General features: G+C 36.6%; 1 protein-coding gene across 1 annotated transcript in view; it reads right to left on the bottom strand.

Moving 5' to 3' along the window:
- The window catches only part of LOC137398754 (uncharacterized), a 98024-nt gene that overhangs the window by 44887 nt on the left and 26862 nt on the right, over window positions 1–26275 (bottom strand). Inside the window, exons 14-15 of the mRNA XM_068084939.1 lie at window positions 24902–25042; window positions 14923–15063 (exon numbers count right to left, since the gene is read on the bottom strand). Of these exons, the coding sequence (XP_067941040.1) occupies window positions 14923–15063; window positions 24902–25042 (282 nt within the window). The remainder of the gene's footprint in view (window positions 1–14922; window positions 15064–24901; window positions 25043–26275) is intronic.

Raw genomic sequence — 26275 nt, forward strand, 5'->3', positions numbered from 1 at the left:
ATATTGGTGCGGTAACGGTACATCACAACCAATTTTGTTTGAGTGTTACATTATCAATTGTCTTGTCACCATTTTCATTAATAGTTGGTCACTTGTATAATTTGTTATCACTTATTGAAGTAAAAACTCTAAACACATCCTTCAAGGCAGTTGCGGGGAAAAAGTATAACGGCATGACATTAAAGTTAAAGCTAAAAAATGGTGTAGAAAGTTTTGTACATAAATTTTGTGCATTTTTTACAAAAAACCACAAGGCTAGGGTGTACTTTCGGCCAAAGATCACTTTCAGAGTTTGATAGGAAGTGTCTCTACAAATTATTTGCCATTATAAATGCAAAATCATTGATGTTTGTATGTATTTACCGCAATTTGCGTTTAATTAATTCACTGCGTATCCACTCGATGCAATTGATGCCATATTTCCATTATTGTATTTTGGCTTAGGCAAGGCTGTTTAACCACATTCAAATATATGTACACATCGCAAATTTGTAAGGTTTTGGAAAAAATTTGAAGAGGTGTATATTCACCAAAATGATATGATGTAGCATCACAAAAAGGTTTTCATCGCAAATACCAGTCTTTTTAGTATCAAGAAAACAGAGTAAAAAATATATCACATGCCAAACGAAGACATCTATCGAATCATAAAACAAAGTGTATTGTGGTGTTATACATTTTTTGTCAGACAAACCAAGGGACAATTAAAACTTTTGTTTATCACATTAAAATGTTTAATGTAAGGTTGACCAATATTATTACAACCTACTACACATTAGTTCACAATCTGGTCAGACTCTGGAATCAACGTTATCTTTTGCATATTAGAGCAAGTCTGTAAATATATATTTGCTATATATAAGTACATACGTATGTATGTATGTACGTATGTATATATGTATGTATGTATGTACGTACGTATGTATGTATGTATGTATGTACATACGTACATATGTATGTACGTATGTGCGCACGTATGTACGTATGTATGTATGTACGTATGTACATATGTACGTAAGTAGGTACGTACGAACAGATGTACGTACGTACATACGTACATATGTACGTATGTATGTATGTACATATGTACGTATGTACATACGTATGTACATATGTATGTACGTACATATGTATGTATGTATGTATGTACGTATGTACGTACATATGTACGTATGTATGTACGTACATATGTACATATGTATGTACGTACGTACATATGTACGTACGTATGTACGTATGTATGTACGTACATATGCACGTACGTATGTATGTACGCATGTACGTACATATGTACGTACGTATGTACGTACGTATGTACATACGTATGTACTTACGTATGTAGGTACGTATGTACGTACATATGTATGTACGTATGTACATACGTATGTACGTACGTATGTACATACGTATGTACGTATGTACGTATGTGTGTACGTATGTATGTATGCATGTAGGTATGTATGTAGGTATGTATGTATGCAAGTTTGTATGTAGGTATGTATGTATGTGTGTATGTATGTATGTATGTATTTATGTATGTATGTAGGTATCTAGGTAGGTATGTATGTTGGTATGTAGGTATGTATGTATGTATGTATGTATGTATGTATGTATGTATGTATGTATGTATGTATGTATGTATGTATGTATGTATGTATGTATGTATGTATGTTGGTAGATATGTAGGTAGGTATGTAAGTAGGTATGTAGGTATGTAGGTATGTAGGTATGTAGGCATATAGCTATGTAGGTATGTATATAGGTATGTATTTAGGTTTGTATGTAGGTATGTATGTATGGTATGTAGGTATGTAGGTATCTATGTAGGTATATATGTAGGTAGGTAAGTATGTAGGTATGTATGTAGGTATGTAGATATGTAGATATGTATGTAGGTATATATATATTTATATATATATATATTCATATATATATAAATATACCAATATAAGCATTTATATATGTATTTATTTATACATATATATATGTATATATATATATACATATATATTTACATATATATATGTATTTATATATTTTTATATACAGGTATATGTATCCCGCTATTATGTATATATACTAGTATTACTAGTAAATATATATATATATATATATATATATACATACAGCTACTATTAATTTTTGTTTATATATATATATATATATATATACAGTGAAACATGGATAACTCGCCCTCGGATATAGCGAACACATGGTTAACTCGACTGGATTTGCTTGGTCCGTTCCCACGCAATGATAGATGGCTCTATATAACTCGAACTCGACACTGCTAATTCGAACTGTTTTTTGCCCATAGCTACCGAAACGGTTGCTATCGCTTTAGAAAATCACTTTATTCCAAGCCATAGAGGTAAACCTCAACTTTTCGTAATTCATAAGCATCGTTACTACCTCCACCGGCAAAATATTTTTGTCAACGACTTTTCTAAAGGTTTGGTGAAATTTGATTTATACTGCTATACGATGAATAGCACGGGCTAGCCAGGTCATGGGTGCAAGGATTTTCGCCACGCACATACAAAACAAAAACAACATGTTGTTTTTGTTTTGTATTTGCGTGGCAAAAATCCTTGAGTGCGTGACCCGGCTAGCCCGTGATGAATAGTTTTCCGACGTTGATTCCGTGTTGAATCAACGTCGGAATGTTGAATGTTTAAAACGTCTTAAAAGTTATTGTAATTAAACGTATACGTTGTCTTAGGTAAAAAAACTATTCATCGTTTGAACTAAACACAGAATACATGTGTACATTCAATAAGTATCCATTCAAAAAACGTTAGTGATATACAATGTACCGTAAAACCTCGTAAAACTTTTAATTTAACTGCCTCGGAGTGTTGCTCTTACCGAATGCCAGGTAAAGTAAGGTAATCTCTGCATAAACTTCAAGAAAAATCAGCAAAATTGATCGTGGGTTAAACGCTCAAAAGAAAAAGATGTCTTTTCTTTGGAGCATTTCAGCAACGATCAAGTTTTGCCAATGTCAATATAAAAAACGTCCTGGCTATAACATCACCTCAAACAACAAACCAATCTCAAGTGATAGAAAAATATCTATACTTTTTGATAAAAACGTTTTAAACTTTACATTAGAAGCATTTAATTTGAAACAAGCCATTTGTGCTTTTGATTTATATTATAGTTTGTATATGTTCATGTATCTACTAATAAATAAGTAAATACATGGACTTGTGACAGTGCTCTGATAACTTGAACACTCTGATAATTCGTACACTTTTGCTCGGTCCCTTGAAGTTTGAGTTATCCAAGTTTCACTGTATATGTATCTATATATATATATGTATCCCGCTAGTATGTATATTTACTAGTATTACTAGTAAATATATATACATACAGCTACTAAAAATTTTTGTTTGTTCTATATATATCTACATATATCTAGCTAGTATGTATATATATTTCCTATACATATATGTAGCTAGTATAACATTATTTAGTTTTACCTTATGAAGGGTAAAAATCATGAAACTTTAGAGAGTAAACAATTTTTAAAGTAACCACTTTCTAATATAACTTATGTATATACCTATATATCAGTCATCGGGCATACCAGGCAAATGCCCAGTGTTTTCCGAATAACAAAATACTTGCCCAATGAATTTGGTTAATTTAAGCTTGTAACTCATTATATTCTAAATATTTATTATAATAACCACCTGGCCTCCAACCAGCTTCATCCTTTGAACCTTAGCGGACTTTGTCAATTTGTCTGAGCATCCCTGGGCAATTTGTCAAATGTTAGGAGTTTTTAACGTTCATCAAATCAGTTCTATGTTCATAAGTCAAAGGTGTGTGGTAAAACACAAGTAAACAAAAGTTCCAAATCAGGAAATGTGTCAAACAAAAAAACATGTTCACAGTTCTTCGTGCTAAAATGATCGAATTTGTTCAATTTTAGAAAATTCTAAGTCTTTGTATTCGCATTATATTTATGGGTACTAATGCATTAATGCACCAATCGTTTTTGATTCAAAATCATCAGAAAAATTATAGTTAGTATCACATAATTTTTCATCTTCATGACAATCATCGATCAGACACCAATAAAAATAATGATTTGTATCAAATTTTTTTGAAACAGTGTTCAATTAAAATTGCTAATGTAACGAAATAAGTACATAAAGATATTTGAAAACAGGTATACATGGAATAAAATTTCCGGTCTATCACCCTATGCAAGAGTTAAATCCATTGGTTTACAGAAATAATCATTTGTAAACATAGCAATGTAGATGCCAAAGTAACGGTGGTCAGGGTTGACAGGATTGATATTTGTTAGGTTACGCGTAATGATCTGTCACACCATCATGATTTTCAAAAGTGCCAGCAATAACCAATAGTGTTTCCCCAAGCATTTTTAGTATTCATATTGTAACCAATCTAATAAGTATGACATAATGTAGCAATGTAGTCTCATGGACTAGGGATTTATCATGCTTCTTTGCTGACCAGAGGTTCTGAGTTCAAATTCAGCAGAAATTCAGCAAATTTTTCTTCCAGGAACTTTATCACTATTATTCGACGTACAAACGCCAGACCAACAGACAAATGACAAACAGTGAGATTTACATACATAGATAAACTAAAGCACATAAATTACATAATATTTTGATTGTATATTTCAATACATCAGAGTCTTGGCTTTCGAATGAGCTATTGTTTGCCATGGTGAGACAGATATTGGTTGGTGTTTATAGGATTTCCCCAGAGCTCTACCGCGAAAAAGTTTACTGGCATAGTCTCGAAAATTGTGACGTCAAAATTCTCATATTCGTTGTTGTGTGCTCTTACCGTTTATTTATCAACTACGAAAGTGACGATACCCTAGGACACTTATGTATTCGCGGCATCTAACTTTCGCGTTTTCGCGGCAACAGCCTCTCGCGAAAATTTCATGAGCGAAACTAAACTATCATAACGAACGAGCGAAAATAAATGGCTTTCTTCATTGATATTCACAATAAAATTGTCATATTAGAAATGCAGGCAATTTTCGTGTGTGGTTGGCTCATTGGGCAAGTTTTGCTAAACTCATTATAGCTAATACACCGACTGAGCAGCTTGGCAAAACAAATTAAGATAATAAATTTTTTTTGAAAAGCCTAGACCAATGAAGAAGATGATGATATTAGTTTAGTCATTGAATTTGTAACTGATGAGGATGACAGTCTGGTAGGAAAAGTCATAAAATTAAATAATAATTATTGTTGTGTTAAATTTTATTTCCAACCAAAAGCAATAACAACCCGGTGCCATGGCCACCGCGGCACCGCGTGCTATAAATGAATTCTAATATTGGTACCAATCAGTCACTGCGGCTTTGACGTCATTGATAGTCTAGGAAACAAATGGCAGCAAGCGATCAAATTACATTATTGATCTAGCCTACACATTTCTACCTGCTGTTCACAAATACAAACTACCGTACTTTTCGGACAACTAGCAGCTACTTTTTTCTGATGATTTGAGCTATGCGGCTTGTTATATCTCGTTTTGTCAGTTTCTGCTTACCGAAAAAGAGTTGTCTCCTCATTGCTGGGAAATTCGACCTTTGCATTATCTAAGTCGGAACTGCGTAGGAAATTGCATTATGGTTTGGATCCGCCATCTTGTAATCCACGTTGGCATTCGCTATAGTGTATTTGGCACGATTAGTACGACCAATAATATTGCGTAGCTGGCATACGTCACATTGGTATAGCGTGAGTTATTTCTCTTAATAGGGGCAGTGCTGATAACCTCCCCCTGTCACAGTCCTTGCACTCGTTGGTCTTCAGATACAACATCTAACCGGAAGATTCGAACTATCCTTCTTTCTTTTTGGGATGGACTCTCGACCGGTGAAGGCCGCTTCCACGAGACGGTGATCGTCTTATATCTTACTATCAAAATCCGTGCCTGGTCACGGCAGGCTGTGGACATCCAAGAAGGAGTGACCAGTCTGCAGTGGGCGATCACTGATAAAACGGTAAATTACTATTATAACATATTTTCATAATTAATTAGTCGTATTTCTATTAACAATGTAATAGCTATAAGGTTCACACCGTAATATTATTAAGCTCTGCTTAATAATATTATGTAATAATAATAACAGCCAACGGCTATCTTTCTCTCGCATGCTCAGCGAGCTGTTAAATATTGTGGTATGAAAAGAATTTAAATAACGTACAATTTCAGTTACGGATAACTAATTTATACCGAATTCTTTCATATCATTTTGGTGGAGGTGCCGGGTACATGCTACAAAACCCATACATAATAGCTTCAAGTGGACCTGGTATTCTAGAAATTTATCCTTGTACCGAATTACCTCCTGATCTTTACCGCATTCTTCCAATGTCGGAAAACAACTGTACGCAGTTCATTCCCATCGAAGTAAGCATGGGCGGTTCAAAGAGAATTGGATATCTAGATCCTATAGAAAACGTTGTCCACAAAGATACCTATACTGTTGACTGTTCCTACATAGATAGAGTGATCCTTAGACTAAATGGTAGTACGTTACGCTATTCACGAACTGGTGATCTTTCTGCTTTGACTAATGTTTCTAGACTTCGTCTCCCTGACATTCAATTAGGTATACAGCCTATTAAAATCCATGAAACTGTTTATAGCACTGCTCATCGTTTAAATTGGCATGAATTAAGTAACCACCAGAGTCTAAATACCTTGTTAGCAACTTTAGATCGCCAAAGACAAGTTCTGGAAGCTATGGGCGTACAAAGTTCACCACATCATACTTTAGAACATAATGTTATCGAGTCAAAGGAATCCCTGCTTGGTAATTCCTTATTTGCCTTCCTGTTTGGTGGACACGTTGCTTCCGGTTATGAATTATGGTCTTTCTTCTGTAATATCATTGTTTCGATAGTGGCCATAGGTTTCATATTGTACACATTGAGAAAGCATTGTTGTCCGAACTTTCGAGTCAATATACCTCGTCTTGTTAATGGACAGCTTGTAGCTAATGTAGACGTTGAGCGTAATGATGCAGATTTTTCCACTGATTCTGAGGATGAAGTCGCAGAGACGGCTGTCTCTCCTTTAACTCCTCAGCAAATAGTGCCAATAGAACCCAATTGTCCAGCCACTACTGGTCAATCATACCTTCCCCCTTTAACATCAACATCTGAGACATGTCATCTCAGGACTCTTCCAACTACTTCAACGGCTACGTACATCCGTCCTCCTGCGTACCAACCTATCTACCCCAACCTTGCCGAAGCTGAATTGGAACAATGTGATGAGCAGACCAATGATGCTTCTTGGCGCCCATTCAATTGGCCTTCTTTCTACAGGAAGAGTACCGAATGACAATTCGGTCAGTCACCTAATCCCTTACCAAAGATCAATATGATTGGTAATCATCGGAAATCTACCCAATGTCAAGCCCTCATACCAGTTATCCTCAATGGTCGAGAATGCATCTCCCTTGCTGATGCTGGTGCTTCTGTATCTTTACTTCATAGTGATATCGCTAAGGCGCTTCGTTTGAAACTTACTGCTTCAAAATTGAATGCCACTAGCGTCACCAGTGAATCCTTGAAAATTCTCGGTGAAACCACTGTGAAGGTCTCTGTTGGTTCACAATCTTTCAATCAAAGATTGTTCGTGACTTCTAATATCACCCAAGAAGTGATATTGGGTACCGATTTCTTAAAAAGGTTAGGTGATGTGACCTATAACTTCAACAATTGCACTTTCAAATTCAATAGTACCGTCCTACCTATGGGCACTCGTAATCAATTTGATTCTGTTTCAGTCCTTAACGCGGTTCAGATCCCTCCTCTATCTGAAGTCGCAGTTGTGGCTAATGTTTCAACTCCATGTCTTGACGGTCATCAATGCCTTTTCGAAGGTGACAATCGTCATGTTTCTAAGCATTTGTTGGTTGGGAAATGTGTAGATCGTGTTTCTGGCACTAAAGTTCGTATACCCATTATAAATGTGAGTAAAGAAATACAAGAAATTAGTGTGAATTCGATTGTTGGCACTATCGAACCTCTAGATGAGGATGATAATCTTATGACCACTAAGATCAAGATTCCTACAAAGGGGAATACAGTAAATGTGAAGAGTATTAAACCTAGTGAGCGTGTGGATCTACGTAATACGATGCTGACTGACAACCAAAAAGCTAAACTATCTGATCTACTTGATGAATTCAAAGATATTGTCGGTGAAAATATATCTGAATTGGGCAGAACTAAAATTGTACAACATGTCATTGAGACCGTACCTGGAACTGTCCCAGTAAGGAGTAGACCTTACAACATCCCTGTTGGTCTTCGTGCTGAGGTCAAAGCTCAGCTTGACGAAATTCAAAGGCAAGGGTTAATCACTGTTGGTACTGGGGAGTGGTCTTCTCCCATTGTTCTAGTGAAAAAGAAAGATAACACCTGGCGTTTCTGCGTTGATTATCGCAAATTGAACGCTGTAACTGTAAAACACTCTATGGCTCTTTCTTCTATCGATAATGCTGCTGAAATAATGCATGGTAAGAAATATTTCAGTACTATCGATCTTTGCTCCGGTTTCTTTCAGGTAGCTCTACATGAGTCTTCCCAGGAAAAATCTGGTTTTATAACCCCTTGGGGTCCTTACAAATGGAAAGTCATGCCGCAAGGTGCTTCGGGTTCTCCTTCCACATTTGCCCGCCTGTCTCTTGCCATTATGGCCGACCTCATCAGTAATGGTAGTAGCTGTGTATATCTTGACGACTGGTTGATGACGTCGAAGGACTTTCCGTCACACCTTCAATTATTGAGAACGGTCTTTACTCGTCTGAGGTTTGCGGGATTGAAATATCGTCTATCCAAGAGCTTCTTTTGTCAGAAAGAGGTTTTGTATCTTGGACATGTAATCTCCCAAGACGGTATGGCAGTGGCTCCACATAATGTCAAAAAAATTGTGGACTTCCCTGCTCCTAAGGACAAGACTGGTGTTCGCAGACTCTTGGGTCTGTTCGGATTTTATAGGAGTTTCATCAAGGGATTTAGCAAAATTGCTGCCCCTTTGATCAAACTTACTAATAAAGACATTGTTTTCCATTGGGACGAGGAGTGCCAACGCGCCACTGCTGAATTAAAGTCCCACATAACCTCTGCTCCTGTCCTAGTCTTTCCTGATTTCTCTCGTCAGTTCATCCTTACTACTGATGCGTCAGCTATGGCCGTCGGTGGTGTTCTATCTCAAATACGAGAAGATGGCAAAGACCATCCAATCGCTTTCTTCTCAAAAGCTTTAAACAAAGCCGAAAGGAAATGGGACTCTTGTGAACAGGAATTATTTGCTATCCTCTCTTGTGTAAGGCATTTCAGACATTATTTGCTAAACACAAAGTTCCTAATTAGAACTGACAACAAAGCGTGTACGTATGTTCTAAGAAAATCAGAGCTGTCTCCACGGCTAGCTCGTTGGGCCGTACAACTTGCAGACTATGACTACGAGATTATACACACCCCTGGAAGACATAATCATGTTGCTGACGCTCTTTCCAGAGCTGAACTGGTTGCTACTATTCACTCTGATTCTCCAGACCCTGTTGAGAGCGAGATGAGTGTAGCTCAAAGTCGAGATTACTACCTAGGCCCGATAAAGTTATTCCTAGAGAAAGGAAAGTTTCCAGCGGACATGTCTAAACGCAACCAAAGTCAAGTAAGAAAAGACAGTGAAAACTTTCGAATTGTTAACGGTGTTCTCTATAGAGATCAAAACTCAAAGTTACTTCTTGCCATCCCAAGTAGCCAGAGAAAAGCTCTGCTATACTCTGCCCATGAATCTCTCATGTCATTACACCCTGGTGTTACGAAAACCTTGTTGAAACTAAAAGATCAATACTGGTTTCCTCATATGACTAAAGAAGTCACCGAACATATTGCACAATGTGGGTCTTGCCAGCGTCGTAAGAACCCTAAAACTCCGATGAGAGTTCCCTTGAAAAACCAAATGGCTTCCTATCCTTTCCAAGTTCTCTCTTTGGATTTTCAAGGCCCATACGTCGAGTCTGAATCGGGTATGAAACATATCCTGATGTTCACGGATCATTTCACAAAGTGGTGCGAGATGATCCCCACTAAAGATCAAACGGCTGCTACGGTTGCACAATGTTATATAGACAAAATCTTTTGTCGTTACGGGTGTAGTGAAACCCTCATCAGTGATCGTGCTAAGAACTTTCTTAGTGATGTAGTTAAACAAATCAACGATTTGTTGAACGTTGATCACCGATTTACATCACCTTACCACCCTCAAACTAATGGGCAAGTCGAGGTTTACAACCGCAGTATAGCCAATATGTTATCCCATGTTGTAGCCGATAACCATCGTGATTGGGATAAGTTTGTTCCTTTTTGTCAGCTAGCTCACAATAGCTCCCGACACACTGTTATCAACGCATCTCCAAGCCTTCTCCTGATGTGCAGAGAACTGCGTTTACCTTTTGACCTCACTAAACCTCGCATACAAAAGGAACAAACTGAAGGTTCATATGCTGAAGAGCTACACAATCGAATGAACCAAGTATGGGATCTGGCTAGAGAACACATCAGCCAGGGAAAACATAAACAGAAAAAGTACTATGACCGAAATACCCACCCATCTAACCTAAAAGTAGGCGATGCCGTCCTATACTACAATAGACGCGGATACAAAAACCGAACGTCTAAGCTAATCCAGAGATGGACCGGCGTCTATATCATCAAATGGGTTTCAGATACAAATGCAGACATCCAACTATTCGACGATCCAGATCACTCTCCCATGCGGGTACACATAAATAATCTCAAACTTTATCGTGGACCTCTTGTGCGTGGTGATAGCAGTGATATAAACGTTGAATTTGATGTACAAGATACTTCTGAAGATGAGAGTGAGGTTTCTTTTCATAAATCCCCATCTGTAAGTGGTCGTTATGACACAAATCACTCCAATCTCGATGATAGCTCATCGGACGACCAACCTTCATGTCACAGTACTTTACAGGCACAATCAAGTGACCATACAAAACGGAGTGACCACAATGCTTCGGATCACTTTGCTACTGTCGCAAAATCAAATAAAGCGAACAGTCCACATAGTTCCTCTTCTACAGCGTCGAGAGACGATAATAGGTATACCCTACGTCGCCGCCCTAACAAGAAGAGGGACCCAAACTTTGTATATACTTCCTAGTCTTGTTATATGTTCTTCCTGTCGACTGCGGACAGTCGATTATATTGTCCGGTCGATGTCAGTAGTTTACTCATACGTCTATGTATATCATAGAGATGCTTACATTCGTTCATATATAACCAGAATGCAAAAAAAAAAAAAAATCTTATTTAGCGTTGTAAACTTTTTATTAACATTGAACTATTACGTTCAAATATTCTCTTTATGGCTTACGTGCTTACGTTGTAAACTTATTAACATTGAACTATTACGTTCAAATATTCTCTTTATGGCTTACGTGCTGATCTGCATGTTCCTATTATCTAATCCATGGGTATTAACTGTATACCTACAAACTGAATGAGACACTGCTATAATCTCCTTGTTACGCTGCGAGTGTACTCGCATTGTGATGTCTCCTATACGTAACATTTGCGGTGTTCACAAGTATTTACATGTATACTACTGTATGACATAATAATCAATGTGTGTGTCCCGTATATCACATACGAACCTAAGAGCATACTTAATCATCTGCTACTTCCTATCAGCAGGTATAGTTAGGCCAAAGAGAGAAGTCGAAGATAGAGAACTCTAGTCATTGGTGTATATACTTCTATCTCACGACTGGAGTTGCCCCTTTTAAACCTAAAGACAATAGGTGGTATAATTTTTCTTTAACCACCCATTGGTAAGTTTTCATCTAAACATTATCCATTGTGTCTTAAAATAACTTGTGTGGTCTATTAACACCTAACCATATTTCCATCATGGGTCACCACTTGAATAAAGGGAGATGCTATTTTTCCTCCCACTGTTCTGTGTATCTTCACAGAGGACTGTGAATTCTTAAAATCAGGGAGAATGTTATATCTCGTTTTGTCAGTTTCTGCTTACCGAAAAAGAGTTGTCTCCTCATTGCTGGGAAATTCGACCTTTGCATTATCTAAGTCGGAACTGCGTAGGAAATTGCATTATGGTTTGGATCCGCCATCTTGTAATCCACGTTGGCATTCGCTATAGTGTATTTGGCACGATTAGTACGACCAATAATATTGCGTAGCTGGCATACGTCACATTGGTATAGCGTGAGTTATTTCTCTTAATAGGGGCAGTGCTGATAACCTCCCCCTGTCACAGTCCTTGCACTCGTTGGTCTTCAGATACAACATCTAACCGGAAGATTCGAACTATCCTTCTTTCTTTTTGGGATGGACTCTCGACCGGTGAAGGCCGCTTCCACGAGACGGTGATCGTCTTATATCTTACTATCAAAATCCGTGCCTGGTCACGGCAGGCTGTGGACATCCAAGAAGGAGTGACCAGTCTGCAGTGGGCGATCACTGATAAAACGGTAAATTACTATTATAACATATTTTCATAATTAATTAGTCGTATTTCTATTAACAATGTAATAGCTATAAGGTTCACACCGTAATATTATTAAGCTCTGCTTAATAATATTATGTAATAATAATAACAGCCAACGGCTATCTTTCTCTCGCATGCTCAGCGAGCTGTTAAATATTGTGGTATGAAAAGAATTTAAATAACGTACAATTTCAGTTACGGATAACTAATTTATACCGAATTCTTTCATATCAGGCTTATAGGTAGGCCTACAAGGGTGCGGCTAATCACTGTGGCTTATTTTGTGGCTTTTTCTTTCACCGTTAGGGCGCACTAACGGGAATCTCCAATTAGTGCACTTTTAGCTGTGAAAGAAAATACGAAACAATGCCTCACGGTACTGTCCCATTAGGCACTAAGTTAAAAAGCGTCGAATAATACGAAACTGTGCCGTTCTGCACTGTTCCGTTTTAAATGGCATTAAAAAGCACAGTCCTTAGTTCTGCGGCCTATAGTAAGGTGCGGCTTATGTATTGTTTTATTATCGTTTTTGGAAAATAAAGCACATGTAGCTTATATAGAGGTGCGGTTTATAGTCCAAACAGTACGGTAGTCCCAAATTGAAAAATATTTCGTACCAGCGAACTGGACCTGAGGAATCTAATGTTTGTTCCACTGCATTTATTTTCACATCACTATATTTTCGCATTCATCAGAGCTGCGAAATTAAGTTCCAGCGAAATTTTACTCTGTATGCTACTCACGAAACTAAATACTAGCGAAATATAAGTGTCCTAGGGTAATGACGCTAGTGGCAGGCGAAGGTAGGACAACTCCAGAGAACAAATTAAGACGACAAAGGAATCAGTGCATTAGTTCTCTATGTACATATTATTTCTATGATAAGTACCTCAGACTCCAAGAACTATACTATATTTTCCCAAAGATATTATGCACTACCTCTTAATTTTAAATGCGATGTTAAGGGTGACGACTGAGACTGATTAATTTCAAGCATTGCGTGATCTCGCAAAAGTGCAATTGACATTTAGTCCTAGGGCCACGCAACCGCAGGTCATAATTTAATCGATGTTATTTCATTACCTTTGTCAACGACAGTACATTTATTGAAGCATAATTAATTAACCTAGAACATGTGTTTGTATTGGTCGGGTGTTAGCACGATCGCGGGCATTGTTGATTATCTAAAATCTTAGTTTATTATTAGCGCTCTCCGGGTTTAACAGCATCGATTGTCACAGAAAAACGCAGCCTCAATGGCAGCGAAAGTGATTGACGACCTAAGGCTAAATGAGAATTATGATGCAACATTTTGAGTACCTGAACCAAGTGTTTTTTTTTGCAGGGCGTACTTTTGACACCCCGTTTTTCATAGTTCTATTATTCTTTTTGTATTGAATATAGGCTCATTCGAAAGCCAAGACTCTGAAGTATTCAAATATATAATTAAAAAATTATGTAATTTATGTGTTTTAAGGTGTTTGTGTTTGTCACATGTCCAGTGAATATTGATTGGTCCAAATACACAAGATTTTAACTTGCAGTCCACTGGTGCTTGCACAGCGTTTGCAGCATTAGTATGCAGTGCAAAATCATGATGTGTAATCATAATAATGCACAAGTAGTCTAAAGTGTGACAAGGTGGCTGCATGGTTTATTGGCTTTACAACTATGAAACAGAATGTACAGGTTTGACTCCTGCGAGGTGCAATATTTTTGCTTAGGATTTTAGCTGCATTTTAGCTTAGATTTTAGCTAGATTTAGCTGGCATTAAACCGACACAGTTTTAATTAGCTACCTAGTTACTAGCTAGGTTACTCACATATGTTCAAGTTTATTGAGTAAAGAAACTTAGTCTAAGGCAGCTGCATTATTCGTCACAGTTTATCAGCTATTTTTAATATTCAGAGAATCTGTAAGATATTCCATGTAGGTAAAAAAATATTTTCAGTAATCTGTTTTAGCTAAGCCTCAATTTTTCAAATACTTAAATCATGTATTTACCAGGCAGACAGTAGTCTACAAATAGCTTCATTTTAAAGTTAGAGTGGTAAATATTGGTTATGTTGATTAAAAATAAATTATATATGCAAAAAAATTGCTAATATACCCATTCAAAACCGGGACTTTAGCTAGTATCTCTGCGGTAACAGGGTAAACTTTCAAGAAGTAAAGCCGTGACAGAGATATGTGATTAAAATTAACTTTGATTAAGTTTATATCCATCAGTCTTACATTTCAACACTTGGAGGCATGCATTTAAGCAAAGGAGATACAAACAAAAATGTATATGCAGTTTTATATAAAAAGAAAATGCCTTGAAAAAGTGTTTTGTGATAATATTTCACACTTACCTGAGTGGCAATTTGGTTAGGTCGCAACAATGCATGTCGAGTTTTTCTAATGAAACCAGATTTTCAAACACAACAGAACTGTCTAAATCCATTTTACTAGCGTAGAGATCTAGCTTTTTCAGCTTGGGTAACGAAGCAATTCTGTAACAGATATTTGAAGATGATTATTGTTCTTCGACTAAAATTCAAATTAAACTGAGTTGAACTCAGCATTTTAAGTTGAATGTAGCATAGCAAAACCAATACATTTACAAGGCTACAATGATATATGTTTTTTTTCAGCAGTTAAAAAGTCTAACCATACCTACTTCAGCTACTTATACAGCGGAAGCCAATATTTATATTATAGCAAGCATTGAAAATATACAGCAATATAAAGTATATCAATAAAAAAAATCTAATTGATGAACATATACTTTATTGCTAATGTGTCAGCAAGTTGAGACACAAAGGTAGATTCTGCAGCTAACAAAATGTTAACCGATAAACTAAATGCAAATTAGTTGATGTAAAATCAGAGCTAAGTTAGTTTTTATGCTGTAACGTTTCTTTATTGGTTATCTTCTAAACACTCTCATTGCAAAGCTTTAACATACTGTTAAACTACAAAAGTTGGATGTGAAAAACCTCTTTTGAGAAGGAATGAGATGTTTGCTCAACTTTGCTATCATCAGTTGGAAAATGTCGAGCTGGCCATGAGTAAAGACTTCTCACAATTGCATAAATATATGGTAATTGCATGTAATTGTATAGTTATAAAATATTAGTGAATTACTCCAAAATATTTCCACTACATGTTTTAGCATTTCTTCATTTTTTATAAGTTATATTAAACACTAGTTTACTATTTTCCAAGTGAAATAGTACAACCACCATCTGCTTAACAAATGTTTTAAGATTTTTGTTTTATTTAACACCATGCGGATACCTACATTTAGCATCGCATGGGTAAAAAAAAGGTTTTTATGCGCAGGAAATATAATTTTAAACAGTGTATGCAAGATTAATCAGTATAACTTTTAAAGGATTGTGTTTTGTTTATTCCTGTGTACTGCATTTATTTTTGTAAAATTCACACTGTATCAGCTGCAGTGTTTGTTACAGATATATACTAATATCAATAGTTTTGTTAGCTGTATAATATGAAGCATATATCTTTACATTTTTTCATATATTGGCCCATATTTTTCTTCTTGCATTATTTCATGCACAACGCCAGCAGCATTTTGTGCACTAAGCCATTAAGATTGGCTTGTGTAATAAATATGTGTCCCATTTATCTTATTATACGTTCAAAAGGACGATATGGTGTATTACATAAATTACAATCTGCATAACTTTAGGTAATGAGTTCAAAACTGGTGTGCAGCGAGTTTTCAAATCTTAAAGCATTATCACTATAAACTGATAGGTGAACAGAATACAAACATACATGAAAAATTGTGTACAATATATATCGAGGCCTTCCACACCTTTATTGACTATTGAATGTGTAATGAAAACTCATCAACATATTTTTGGTTGTTCAAACCATTCGCATTGTGTTTTGAACTCCTATGGCTACGTTTGAATTGAAGAACCTGCGAGGAAAGCTATTTGTGTTTTATTAGCCTAAAGACTTTAAATCAAATGATACTTGATAACAATGCTAAAAATGATTTTGATGTCATTCTTTCACTTTTTATAAAAATGTTAAAATTTCTTACAGTTTGTTACTGTAGGAACATAATATTTTCTGAATTCAAGTGGCGGATGATGCAATCATTTTTTTTTTTTTTCTAATTTGCAAACACTGACATAATTCTTACATTGTCTTAAAACTTTATGGAAAGGTAAATAATACACATCCTAATACTTGTATCACAGAATTAGTTGGCCCCAGCTTCTGCATAGTGTCATATTAAATATGTCATCTTCAGCATCCAGAATTATTTTTATTATTCACTGATTATTAAAGCGGCTATCATTTAAAACTAATTAAACTTATTATGATGCCTACTAAAATTTAAATAAAATTCATACCATTTTTTACCATCATAAAAATCTAACAGCGCACAAAAAACAGTAAAAGTGTTTTACAGGTATTTAAACTGAAACAATAAAAAAGTTGTATGACTTTGAACACTCGTAAAATTGTTTACAGTAGCATCACATTTTTTGAGCCCTTGTTCATCGTCATTTCATAACTCTAAATAAACTGGAAAACTGTAGTTAGTATTATATAATGTTTCATTTGCATCACAATCATCCATAATCTGCATAAAAACGAGTTTTTTCGAATGGTCCACAATACTGTTCAAAGAAAAATTGCTACTATACAAAATAAGTGAATAAAGCTATTTGAAAACAGTTAAAATAGAAAGCAAAATTTCTGATCCAACATCCTATGCAATATTAGATTTTTTACTCAATTCCAAGTTTCATCAGTAGTAACATGTGGCAGTAGAAAAGCTTGCTATCATGAACTTTGGCTAGCTAGGTTTTACAGGTCAGATAAAAAAGAAAGTTTTTTGTGAGCAAAAGAGAGACACTTTGTTTAATATAAGGAATATTAAGTTAAAGATGAAATTAAGATAAACTTCATGTGGGTCGTTGATGTTGTCATGGGAATACATTTGAAACTATAATTAGGTTTAAGTGTTGTTGATCTCCAGATGAAGATCAAATATAAATTCCGAAATGTTCTCAAGTTACAGTAAATCAACCTTTGTTACAGAATAAATATAATCCGCAATCATTATAATTACCAAGCAACAGTTTTACTGGTGAACATTTGCAAATCTAGTTTGCCACAATAGTGATAGGCTTTTTTACAGGAGTTGTTAAGTTAGTCAACCAAAACATAATTTTACAAAATAGTTAGATTTTTTTGGAAAATTGCTCATTTTAACAAGGCAGATGACAAAATAACTAATGTTGAAAAAAACTTCATAAATATCTTCCAGCTGAATCTTTTTTCAAAACAATTATTAGTAACATTAGTAGTAGCATAGGTGGTTAAGAAAACACTGCTTGATTCTACTAACAGAGTGTGAAACTGATTGGAAACAATATATCATTTTAAAACACTACAACAACTGAAACTAAATGAGACTGACCAAAATTTCCTTTTTAGGCTTTAAGGCAATACTGTGAGGGAAACGCATCGCGAGCAGAGCCGGTGCCAGTGTGACGGCCCGTTTAGTTTAATAAAAGTTAAGACCGGATTGAAATGGCGGTCGACAGAGAATATAACGATCAAGTTGTGCGCATTTCACAAAAAAATAACGTGCACATTTCACCAGTCTATGGCATTGTTTACTTGTAATCAAATTTATTCGAAGGTTTCTGTAATAAACGTAGACCGTTTGAGGCGTTGGCCGATTTATAGGTACAAAATTGTGGTACACAGTTTATCAGCTTATGTTTTTTGTCTAATCACCAAAGGCTTCATTATTTAAAACGTTAGCCAAAGTTCTTTACAACCTATGTACAAGCTAGGGCTGAACTACAACGCCCTTTTATGACGAGAACCTTTTTTATTTTGCTTCAGTTAGCAGAAAACTTTCAGACACGTGAATGCTCATACTTGCTTTCTGTTAAAGATCGCTGCAAAATTGTGCATTGGTTTTCTATTATTACTGTATTACTATTACTAAGTTTGGATATTCTTTTTGATACTTATTGTTATTGTTAGCTATGACATTTTTAAATGTAAACAAAATTGTTCATTTGTTTTTTATTATTACTGTATTACTATATTAATAATATTGATTATTCTAATAATATCAGTGCATTTCACTTCTATAATTGCATTTCTCCTATTGCAGCGGGAGAGATATAGACATATAATCTTTTCCTTTCATTATTGCTGTTTGTCATGACCAAATACTTTTTTAAATAGGTTTTCTAAAAATCTATATTAATATCACTTCTTGATATTGTTAGCTATGGTGTTTTGAAATGTAAACAAAATTGTGCATTGGTTTTATACTATTACTATATTAAGAATATTGGTTCTTCTAATAATATCAGTGCATTTTACTTCTAATATTGGCCAATATTGCATTTCTCCTACTGCTGGGGGAGAAATATGAACATATAATATTTTCCTTTCATTATTGCTGTTTGTTGTATATAATAACACCCACACCAAGTACATTACAGCTACCATTGCAGTTATCCTATTGCACTGCAGTGCCATTTTACTGCTAATATTGCATTTTTCAATCATCAGTACTCTTTCTTTTTTCCAATATCACTTTGGTCGTTAGCTGTATGACAGTGGAACTTCTAGTTATTTTCATGATCAAACTGAAGACCTCATTCATTCACCAATAGCCATTAATTCATTGAATATTAAATGGGAAACAGTCCCAACATCGACAAGTCCAAACCTAGACAAGTTTCAATCTTGACAGAGGTTGGTCCGAATCTAGACAAAGGTTGGTCCGAACATCGACAAAGGCTGATGCAGTTTTACAATAATTTAATCTTCAACAAATAAAAAATGTTTTTTTGCAGTTGAGTCTTCACTTCAAAAAATAAAAATCAAAGCTACTCACTGAAGTTTAGAGGTCAAATAAAACAATTTGCTCGCCTAAGTCAACCAAATTTATGATTGTTACTTGTTTTAGCTTTCGTTCTATATTTAGGTTGGGCAAAATATTCTTAGGCCTACATAAGCTGGGGAGTCCTGCATCAAATGGATCACAAGATATTTTTGTGCAAAGAAATCTTTTACATTTAAACCGTGTTCAAATATTATTATATCATGGTAGTTTAGATAATGTTGGATTATGTTTTAGAGTTGTCTGCTCGTCTTTATTATTATTCAACTTATATTTTACCCACAATTCTATTTCTTCTTCTTTTTTTGCTTGATTGTATCCTGATAATGATGGCTGCATAATAAAAGGACTCAACTATAAATCCCTTATAATCACGTATAAAACAATAAACCGCTCATTTACTATGAAAATAGTAGATGGTAAAATAGTAAAACTGCTGTCGAGATTGGACCAACCGTTGTCGATATACAAATTCGTCGAGTTTCAAACAAGTCGGGGTTCGGACTATAAACCCTAAAGTTTTTATGAGATGTACAGCCCCATCTACAAACGGTCAGATAGGTCCGTAGCAAACCTATTAAAGTCGTCATGTTTTAATGTGATGCAGAACTTATACTGTATTACTGTGTTCTTACATTATATTCTGGTGTATTGTATTATAATAACTGTATTATGTTGTATTGAACTGTGTTGCATTAAATTGTTTCATAGGATTTATGTTTTGCATTATGTTGGGCAATATAATATATCACTACATATTTTATTGTATTTTAATCTATTGAGTTATATTGTATAATTATAGTGCTCACATATAAATTATTACCTTTCAGAAGTATGCGATGTTTGAGTTAACTAAATATTGTTGTGGCAAGAGCTGAAAGGTGTACATTTATTCCTTTCACGTAGAGCTATGCACATTGCCTACCCATCAAAATCAGTCCTGTACCTCTTCTCATTTTTTAGGTTTTAAATTTATACCTACATGATTTGATAGATCGCTTTTTCTGCTAGGTTATGATGGATAAATATTGCACCATAAACATACATAAATTTTGTATTTTAAACTCATTGTCTGTAATGGATGTGATTCTTTACTTTGTAGTCAGCCCCCAGAGACTCAATATGACAGACTTTTCTTGTCATCATCTTATCCACTGGTCTGTCAGGAGCCCTCTTCATACTCTTTACAATGGGACTTGTACAACTACTGATTGACAGGCTATACTGGATTCCTCATTGGGTACACTGGTTGTGACGCAGACTAATTAACAAATTTAATGTTTAATATTTTAAATGAAATTATTATATTGCTGGGCGACACGTGACAAGCATAAAGTATTTATTATTCTTCTCTTAGTACTTTTCGTTGGTATATCTACATGTTATTTTATTTAACTGACATTTTTATGTAAAATTTCTTGCTTCAACTTTAGTAATGTTGTACGGGTAGCGTGCTGAAACAATGTTGGTGCAGTATGTTCGATGACAACTAACTTTATGGACAGTTAATTAATATCATAGGACTTTGTATGTGTATTTTGAAACATTGTATGTTTATTATATAGCATGTTTACTGAGGTAAACCGTCTGTTTATTATGATACATCGAAAACTCTCAATCTATTCTAGAAAGCATATCACAAAGTATTTAATAAAAGTATTAAATATAATCTTAAAGATCATCATCACTGTCTATAGGATTACCATCTTCAACCTCTTCATTCATTTCTTGCTGCAGTTTACACAGCCACATAGACTTAAGCAAACTAAAAATGCAGTTTTGCATCATCATCAGCTTTTACATCTACTCTTTTTGCATCAGCAACTAGTCTAATGGACAAACTGCCTGGGAATAGCTCTGTGTCCATCACTAAATTAATGCACAAAATTCTCATCACTGTCTTTACTCCAGCCATGATTTCTGGGATCAGGGCGGCGTGATTAGTAGGAGACCGGATCATCAAATTCAAATGAACAAAACAATAAGATACAATGGAATATTTAACCACATCACATCTAAAATCTGGTCCGTGATGACATCTGTTAGTTGCTTAGAGTTTATTATCAGTCAATAGTGATTGAATAATTTTATTAATATGAACATCGTTATTGATATTCATTGACAATGAATTAATGGCTATCGTGGTGAATGAACGAGGTCTTCAGCTTGATCATGAAAATAATTAGTTTTTCTTCCCTAGCAATAGCTATAAATGGTTCCAAATGGTTGAACTTATAATGGTCAACACGTTCAGTTACTGATTTTATCTGTTGAGGTGATAGGACTGCTAAATCACTTGAGGTTAGTAGCTCAGGCACGCAGTGCACGCAGCTCATGCGGCTAGTTTGGGCCGCTATTACTAAGCATTCTGGCGGATTATGACGTTTTGTTCCAATTATCCAATCATAGTCTGTGAAATTCCTTGTCACAATGGCAACAGTGATCGACTTGCTTATTACGCCTCCGCCATTTGATTAGTATGTAATTTAAACATGAAAGTATATAAGTAATGACATTACGTAATGCAACGTGCAAACAGGCCAAATATGAATATTGAAAAATCTTTTGCACGCATCATATTGCATAAGTTGAGTGAAGTAATAACAACTCACGATTGAGTTACTCTGCTCCTAGACTAGTAGTATTAGTCTGAAAAAAGACGGGAAATGGCGGTTCTGTGTCGACTACCGGCTACTTAACGCTGTGGCTACACAGGATGCCTACCCCCTTCCCCAGATCGATGAAAGCCTCGATGCCCTTTCCGGTAGCCGTTATTTTAGCACACTCGGCCTGGTGAGCGGGTATTGGCAGGTACTCCTGGACGCAGACGCGCAGGAAAAGTCCGTCTTCACAACCCGATCTGGGCTCTGAAAACAAAAGGTGCTGCCATTTGGTCTGATCTCGGCGCCGGCCACATTCCAGCGTCTTTTGGAGTGAGTCCGGCTTGGGCTGCATTGAAAGACACTCTTGCTATAGCTGGATGACATCATCGTCGTCGCCCCGGAATTTGCTACCCACTTGCAATGGCTGGAAGAGGTATTGCATCGCTTGAAAGGAGGTGGACTAAAGCTCAAGCCTTCCAAGTGTGAGCTCCTGCAGCCACGAGTTTGTTACTTGGAACATGCAGTCAGCAAATAAGGGGTAGCCACCGACCAAGAAAAAACCCCGCAGCCTGGCAATGGCCGAATCACAGGGGTCTCCGCAAGCTACTAGGCTTCTTGGGTACCGTGGGGTACTACCAGTAGTACATGCCCGACTTGGCTTATACAGCCCGCTCGTTGAACCGACTCACCAGCAAGGGAGAGGCCTGTCTTGGGGCAAAAAGGAGCACGAGGCCTTCAACAAGCTGAAGGAGGGGCTGTCCTCAGCTCCCGTACTGAGTTACCCAGACCCAACGTAGCCGTATATACTGGACACGGACGCTAGTAAATGCGGAGTCGGTGCAGTGTTGACTCAGGTACAACAGGGAGTTGAGCGAGTCATCGCATATTTCAAAAGACACTGAACCTGGCGGAGCGGAATTTCTGTGTGACTTGAAGGAAACTGCTCACGGTGATGCGGGCCGTAAAGCACTACTCGCCTTACCTCTATGGGCACCAGTTCCTCCTCTATACAGATCACGCATCCATCCAAGAGCCTTCCAACCAGGTGGCCAGATAGTTGGAGATCTTTGCCAAATTCCAGTTTACCCTGAAACACAGGGCCGGCCTCCAACACGGCAACGCAGAAGGGCTCAGCTGACAGACCTGCAAAAAATTGTCGACAGTGCGAGCTGATTGCGTTACGGGGTGGAGGACCGACCCACAGGGAGTTGGCCCTGAAAAAACCAACCAGGAAAGAACCCGAGTCTTGACTCGGGAGTCGGCGGGACCGCGCGTGAAATGGCCGGTTGTTTGAGCCCGCTGCTGCCCCTAGAGGCATCGAGGTCCAGCTAGAGGCAAAACCGAGGCCACCCCGGGACTATGTGGGCGGCTCGGATAAGCACCAGAAAAACCGCCAAAGGAAAGTTCGCCCGCATGCAGGCTGCTGGACATGGACCAGTGGCCTCCATGTACCTCTCTATGCAGCAGGCGACGGATATTACTCCCGAGCAATTGGAATTGGGGGGATTCGAACTGCGGCAGCTACACCGCATTTGCTCATTCCTTCGGCTGCAGAACGGGCTACTGGAAGCACGTACTGCTCCGACTTTGAAACCTGTTGAGAGAGTGGTTTGAGGAGAAGCTCCGGCGACTGGAAGAAGGCCACTGCGACCAGTTACAAGAGAATGGTAGCCGTCGGCATCTGATGGCCATCTGGGCTCAAGGACTCGTTAGGGGTGCCCGACATTGAGGCCAGGATGCCCTGTTCCTGGAGGATATGATTTTCCAGTGAGAAGAAAAGGCTAGACAGCACCGGCTCTGGACTAAAATGCTCTCTCCCTCCGGCGTCGGTCGGATGGCCCCCATGGCCAGTCCTGGGGGGAGAGTGTGAGGGAAACGCATCGCGAGCAGAGCTGGTGCCAGCGTGATGACCAGTGACAGGCCGGGTTGGGCCTCCCCCCTTTGCCCGGAGGCTGGGCCGAAAATAAGGCAGGAGTAACGCGGGTCACGTAGCCACCAAACATGCGACGGGAAGCAAGACTACAAATTGGCGGAGTCAACAAGAACGAAGCAGATAAAAGAACAGACGCGATGGAGAAGCAGGCCAAGTAGAGCAGCTGCCTTCATACGAGAGACACTTTATCCTTATACTGTGTAATATTTATGTATGCATGACGTTGTTATATTAATACTACTATATTTATCATGTAAATATACATTGTATTCTCAGATAACAACTCGATCTCTGTGATTACTCGGCTTGTGGGAAACAGTGAAAGTGGCACGGTAAAATCCACCACAATACTGTAAAGGATATTGCCGGCCTTTACTTTGACATAATCTAGAATTTTGCTTAAAAAGAGAGAATAACTATGACTTTTTATTTGTTTTATTTATGAAGGAAAACCCAATAGTCATTATCGACCACGCTTCCTTTATATACATTATTTTTACCCGTTCCGGATAATGGAATCGAGTAAGAAAAACCGACTAGCAATAAATTTAAATGAAGTCGCTACTGCATTGGCATGGTTTTAATGATACATTAGCAATACAATATATATGAAGGCAAAACATAATAGCAATAGAATATAAACAAAGAATTTTTTAACGATACAATATTCAATAGAAAGAGCAGACCCAACATGCAAGATATATTTGAGTGCTTCTAAGAATAAAAAGTCATGGTCTAGCATCAACCACAATACTTTAATACTAGAAACTTAAGCAAAACATTTAATTATTAATCCAGCAAACTAATTTCATATTCTGAAGTTTCAAATTTTAAAAACTCAAAGCTGAGCTAGCAAAAGTTGAGAAAGAAATGTAATACTATCTCAAACCTACCTGAGTGGCGATTTGGTGAAATTGCAATTACGCAAGAAAAGTTGTTCTAGTGAGTCAAGACTTTCAATGGCAAAAGGACTAATTGAATCAATGTTGCTGTCGTATATGCTCAGTTCTTTCAAATTTGGCAGTGAAGCAAGTCTGTAAGAGACGGGTAAGAATAATCAAAATGAGTCAGACCGTCGCATCTAGAGTCAATTTTTACATCTTGTGGCATATATTCCAAAAAGAATATTGCAATGTATTCTGTTATTTATTATTCTGCAAATGAAGATTCTGCAAGATGCAGCAATTATAGCAGAGGTAGTGAGAAATAGTCTAAGTATAACTAGGTACAATTAGAATTTAGTTACCTAACCCTTCTAACTGAATGCCCCCTTTATTTGAACGTAACCTCCATTTGACCGCAAATTTGACATTTTCGGATGGTTACGAGCCCACGATATCAAATGATCAGTAGAAAAGTCTCCGCAAAATCATTGCGATAATAATTATGTCACATCAATAACAATTATGTAACTCTTTCATTGCATATTGCTTCATGTTTGTATCGAATTCTAATTTCCAACGTAAAAGTTGTTTGTTTTTTGTCTTGTTAAAATCTTGAATGAATCATCATAAAAACAATTGACAATTGTATCAGACTAATAATAGTTTCTGGTTCAACACAGTTTTAATACTCCAACGAAGGTGAAAAAAAGTTTATATTTACAATGAATGACTACTTTTAGGAGTTTATCATTATTTGTGCAAAACGCAAACCTATAATTTTTGCCCTGCTAAAAAACTCTTTAAATGCTTTTATCAACTAGTTTGGCTAAGGAGTAAAAGAGTAGAACTCAAAAGTTGTTGCGAAAGGTATTGAATAGCCTGAAAATGTTTAATCCATCACATATGCAGCAAATAGAACGCGGCCGATCCAAATATTTTTGTTTCAAAATGTTTAAAGTATGTTTCTGCATGTACTATAAGAATGAATTGTAATCTGTTCTCAAATATAAGTTTGTTGCATTAAATCGATATAAAATTAGTTATAAATATAAAGATATAGGACAGTTTTAAAAGTTTACGGATGTTATAAAAGAATAAAATTATTAGGGAACATGGTAAAGTAGTTAGTATACTCAAACACAAAATGGTTAGGTCAGTAGTTCAAACCTCACTATCGAACGCTAGTACAAGAATTTGGCTGAAAACCTGGTAGTAGCCAGGTTTGTTATTAAAGCTTTTTCAGGACAAAAAATATCTGAGAGGCGCATGAATCATTATGCTTTAAAGAAAAAGCTGTCGATTTGAGTTCTACAAACAGGTTTTAAAAATAAATATTTCATTAATATTTTGAAACCTGTTAACCTTTTGCTCAATCTGAACTAT

This window comes from Watersipora subatra, chromosome 6 (genome assembly GCF_963576615.1).
Source record: "Watersipora subatra chromosome 6, tzWatSuba1.1, whole genome shotgun sequence".
Taxonomy (NCBI): domain Eukaryota; kingdom Metazoa; phylum Bryozoa; class Gymnolaemata; order Cheilostomatida; family Watersiporidae; genus Watersipora; species Watersipora subatra.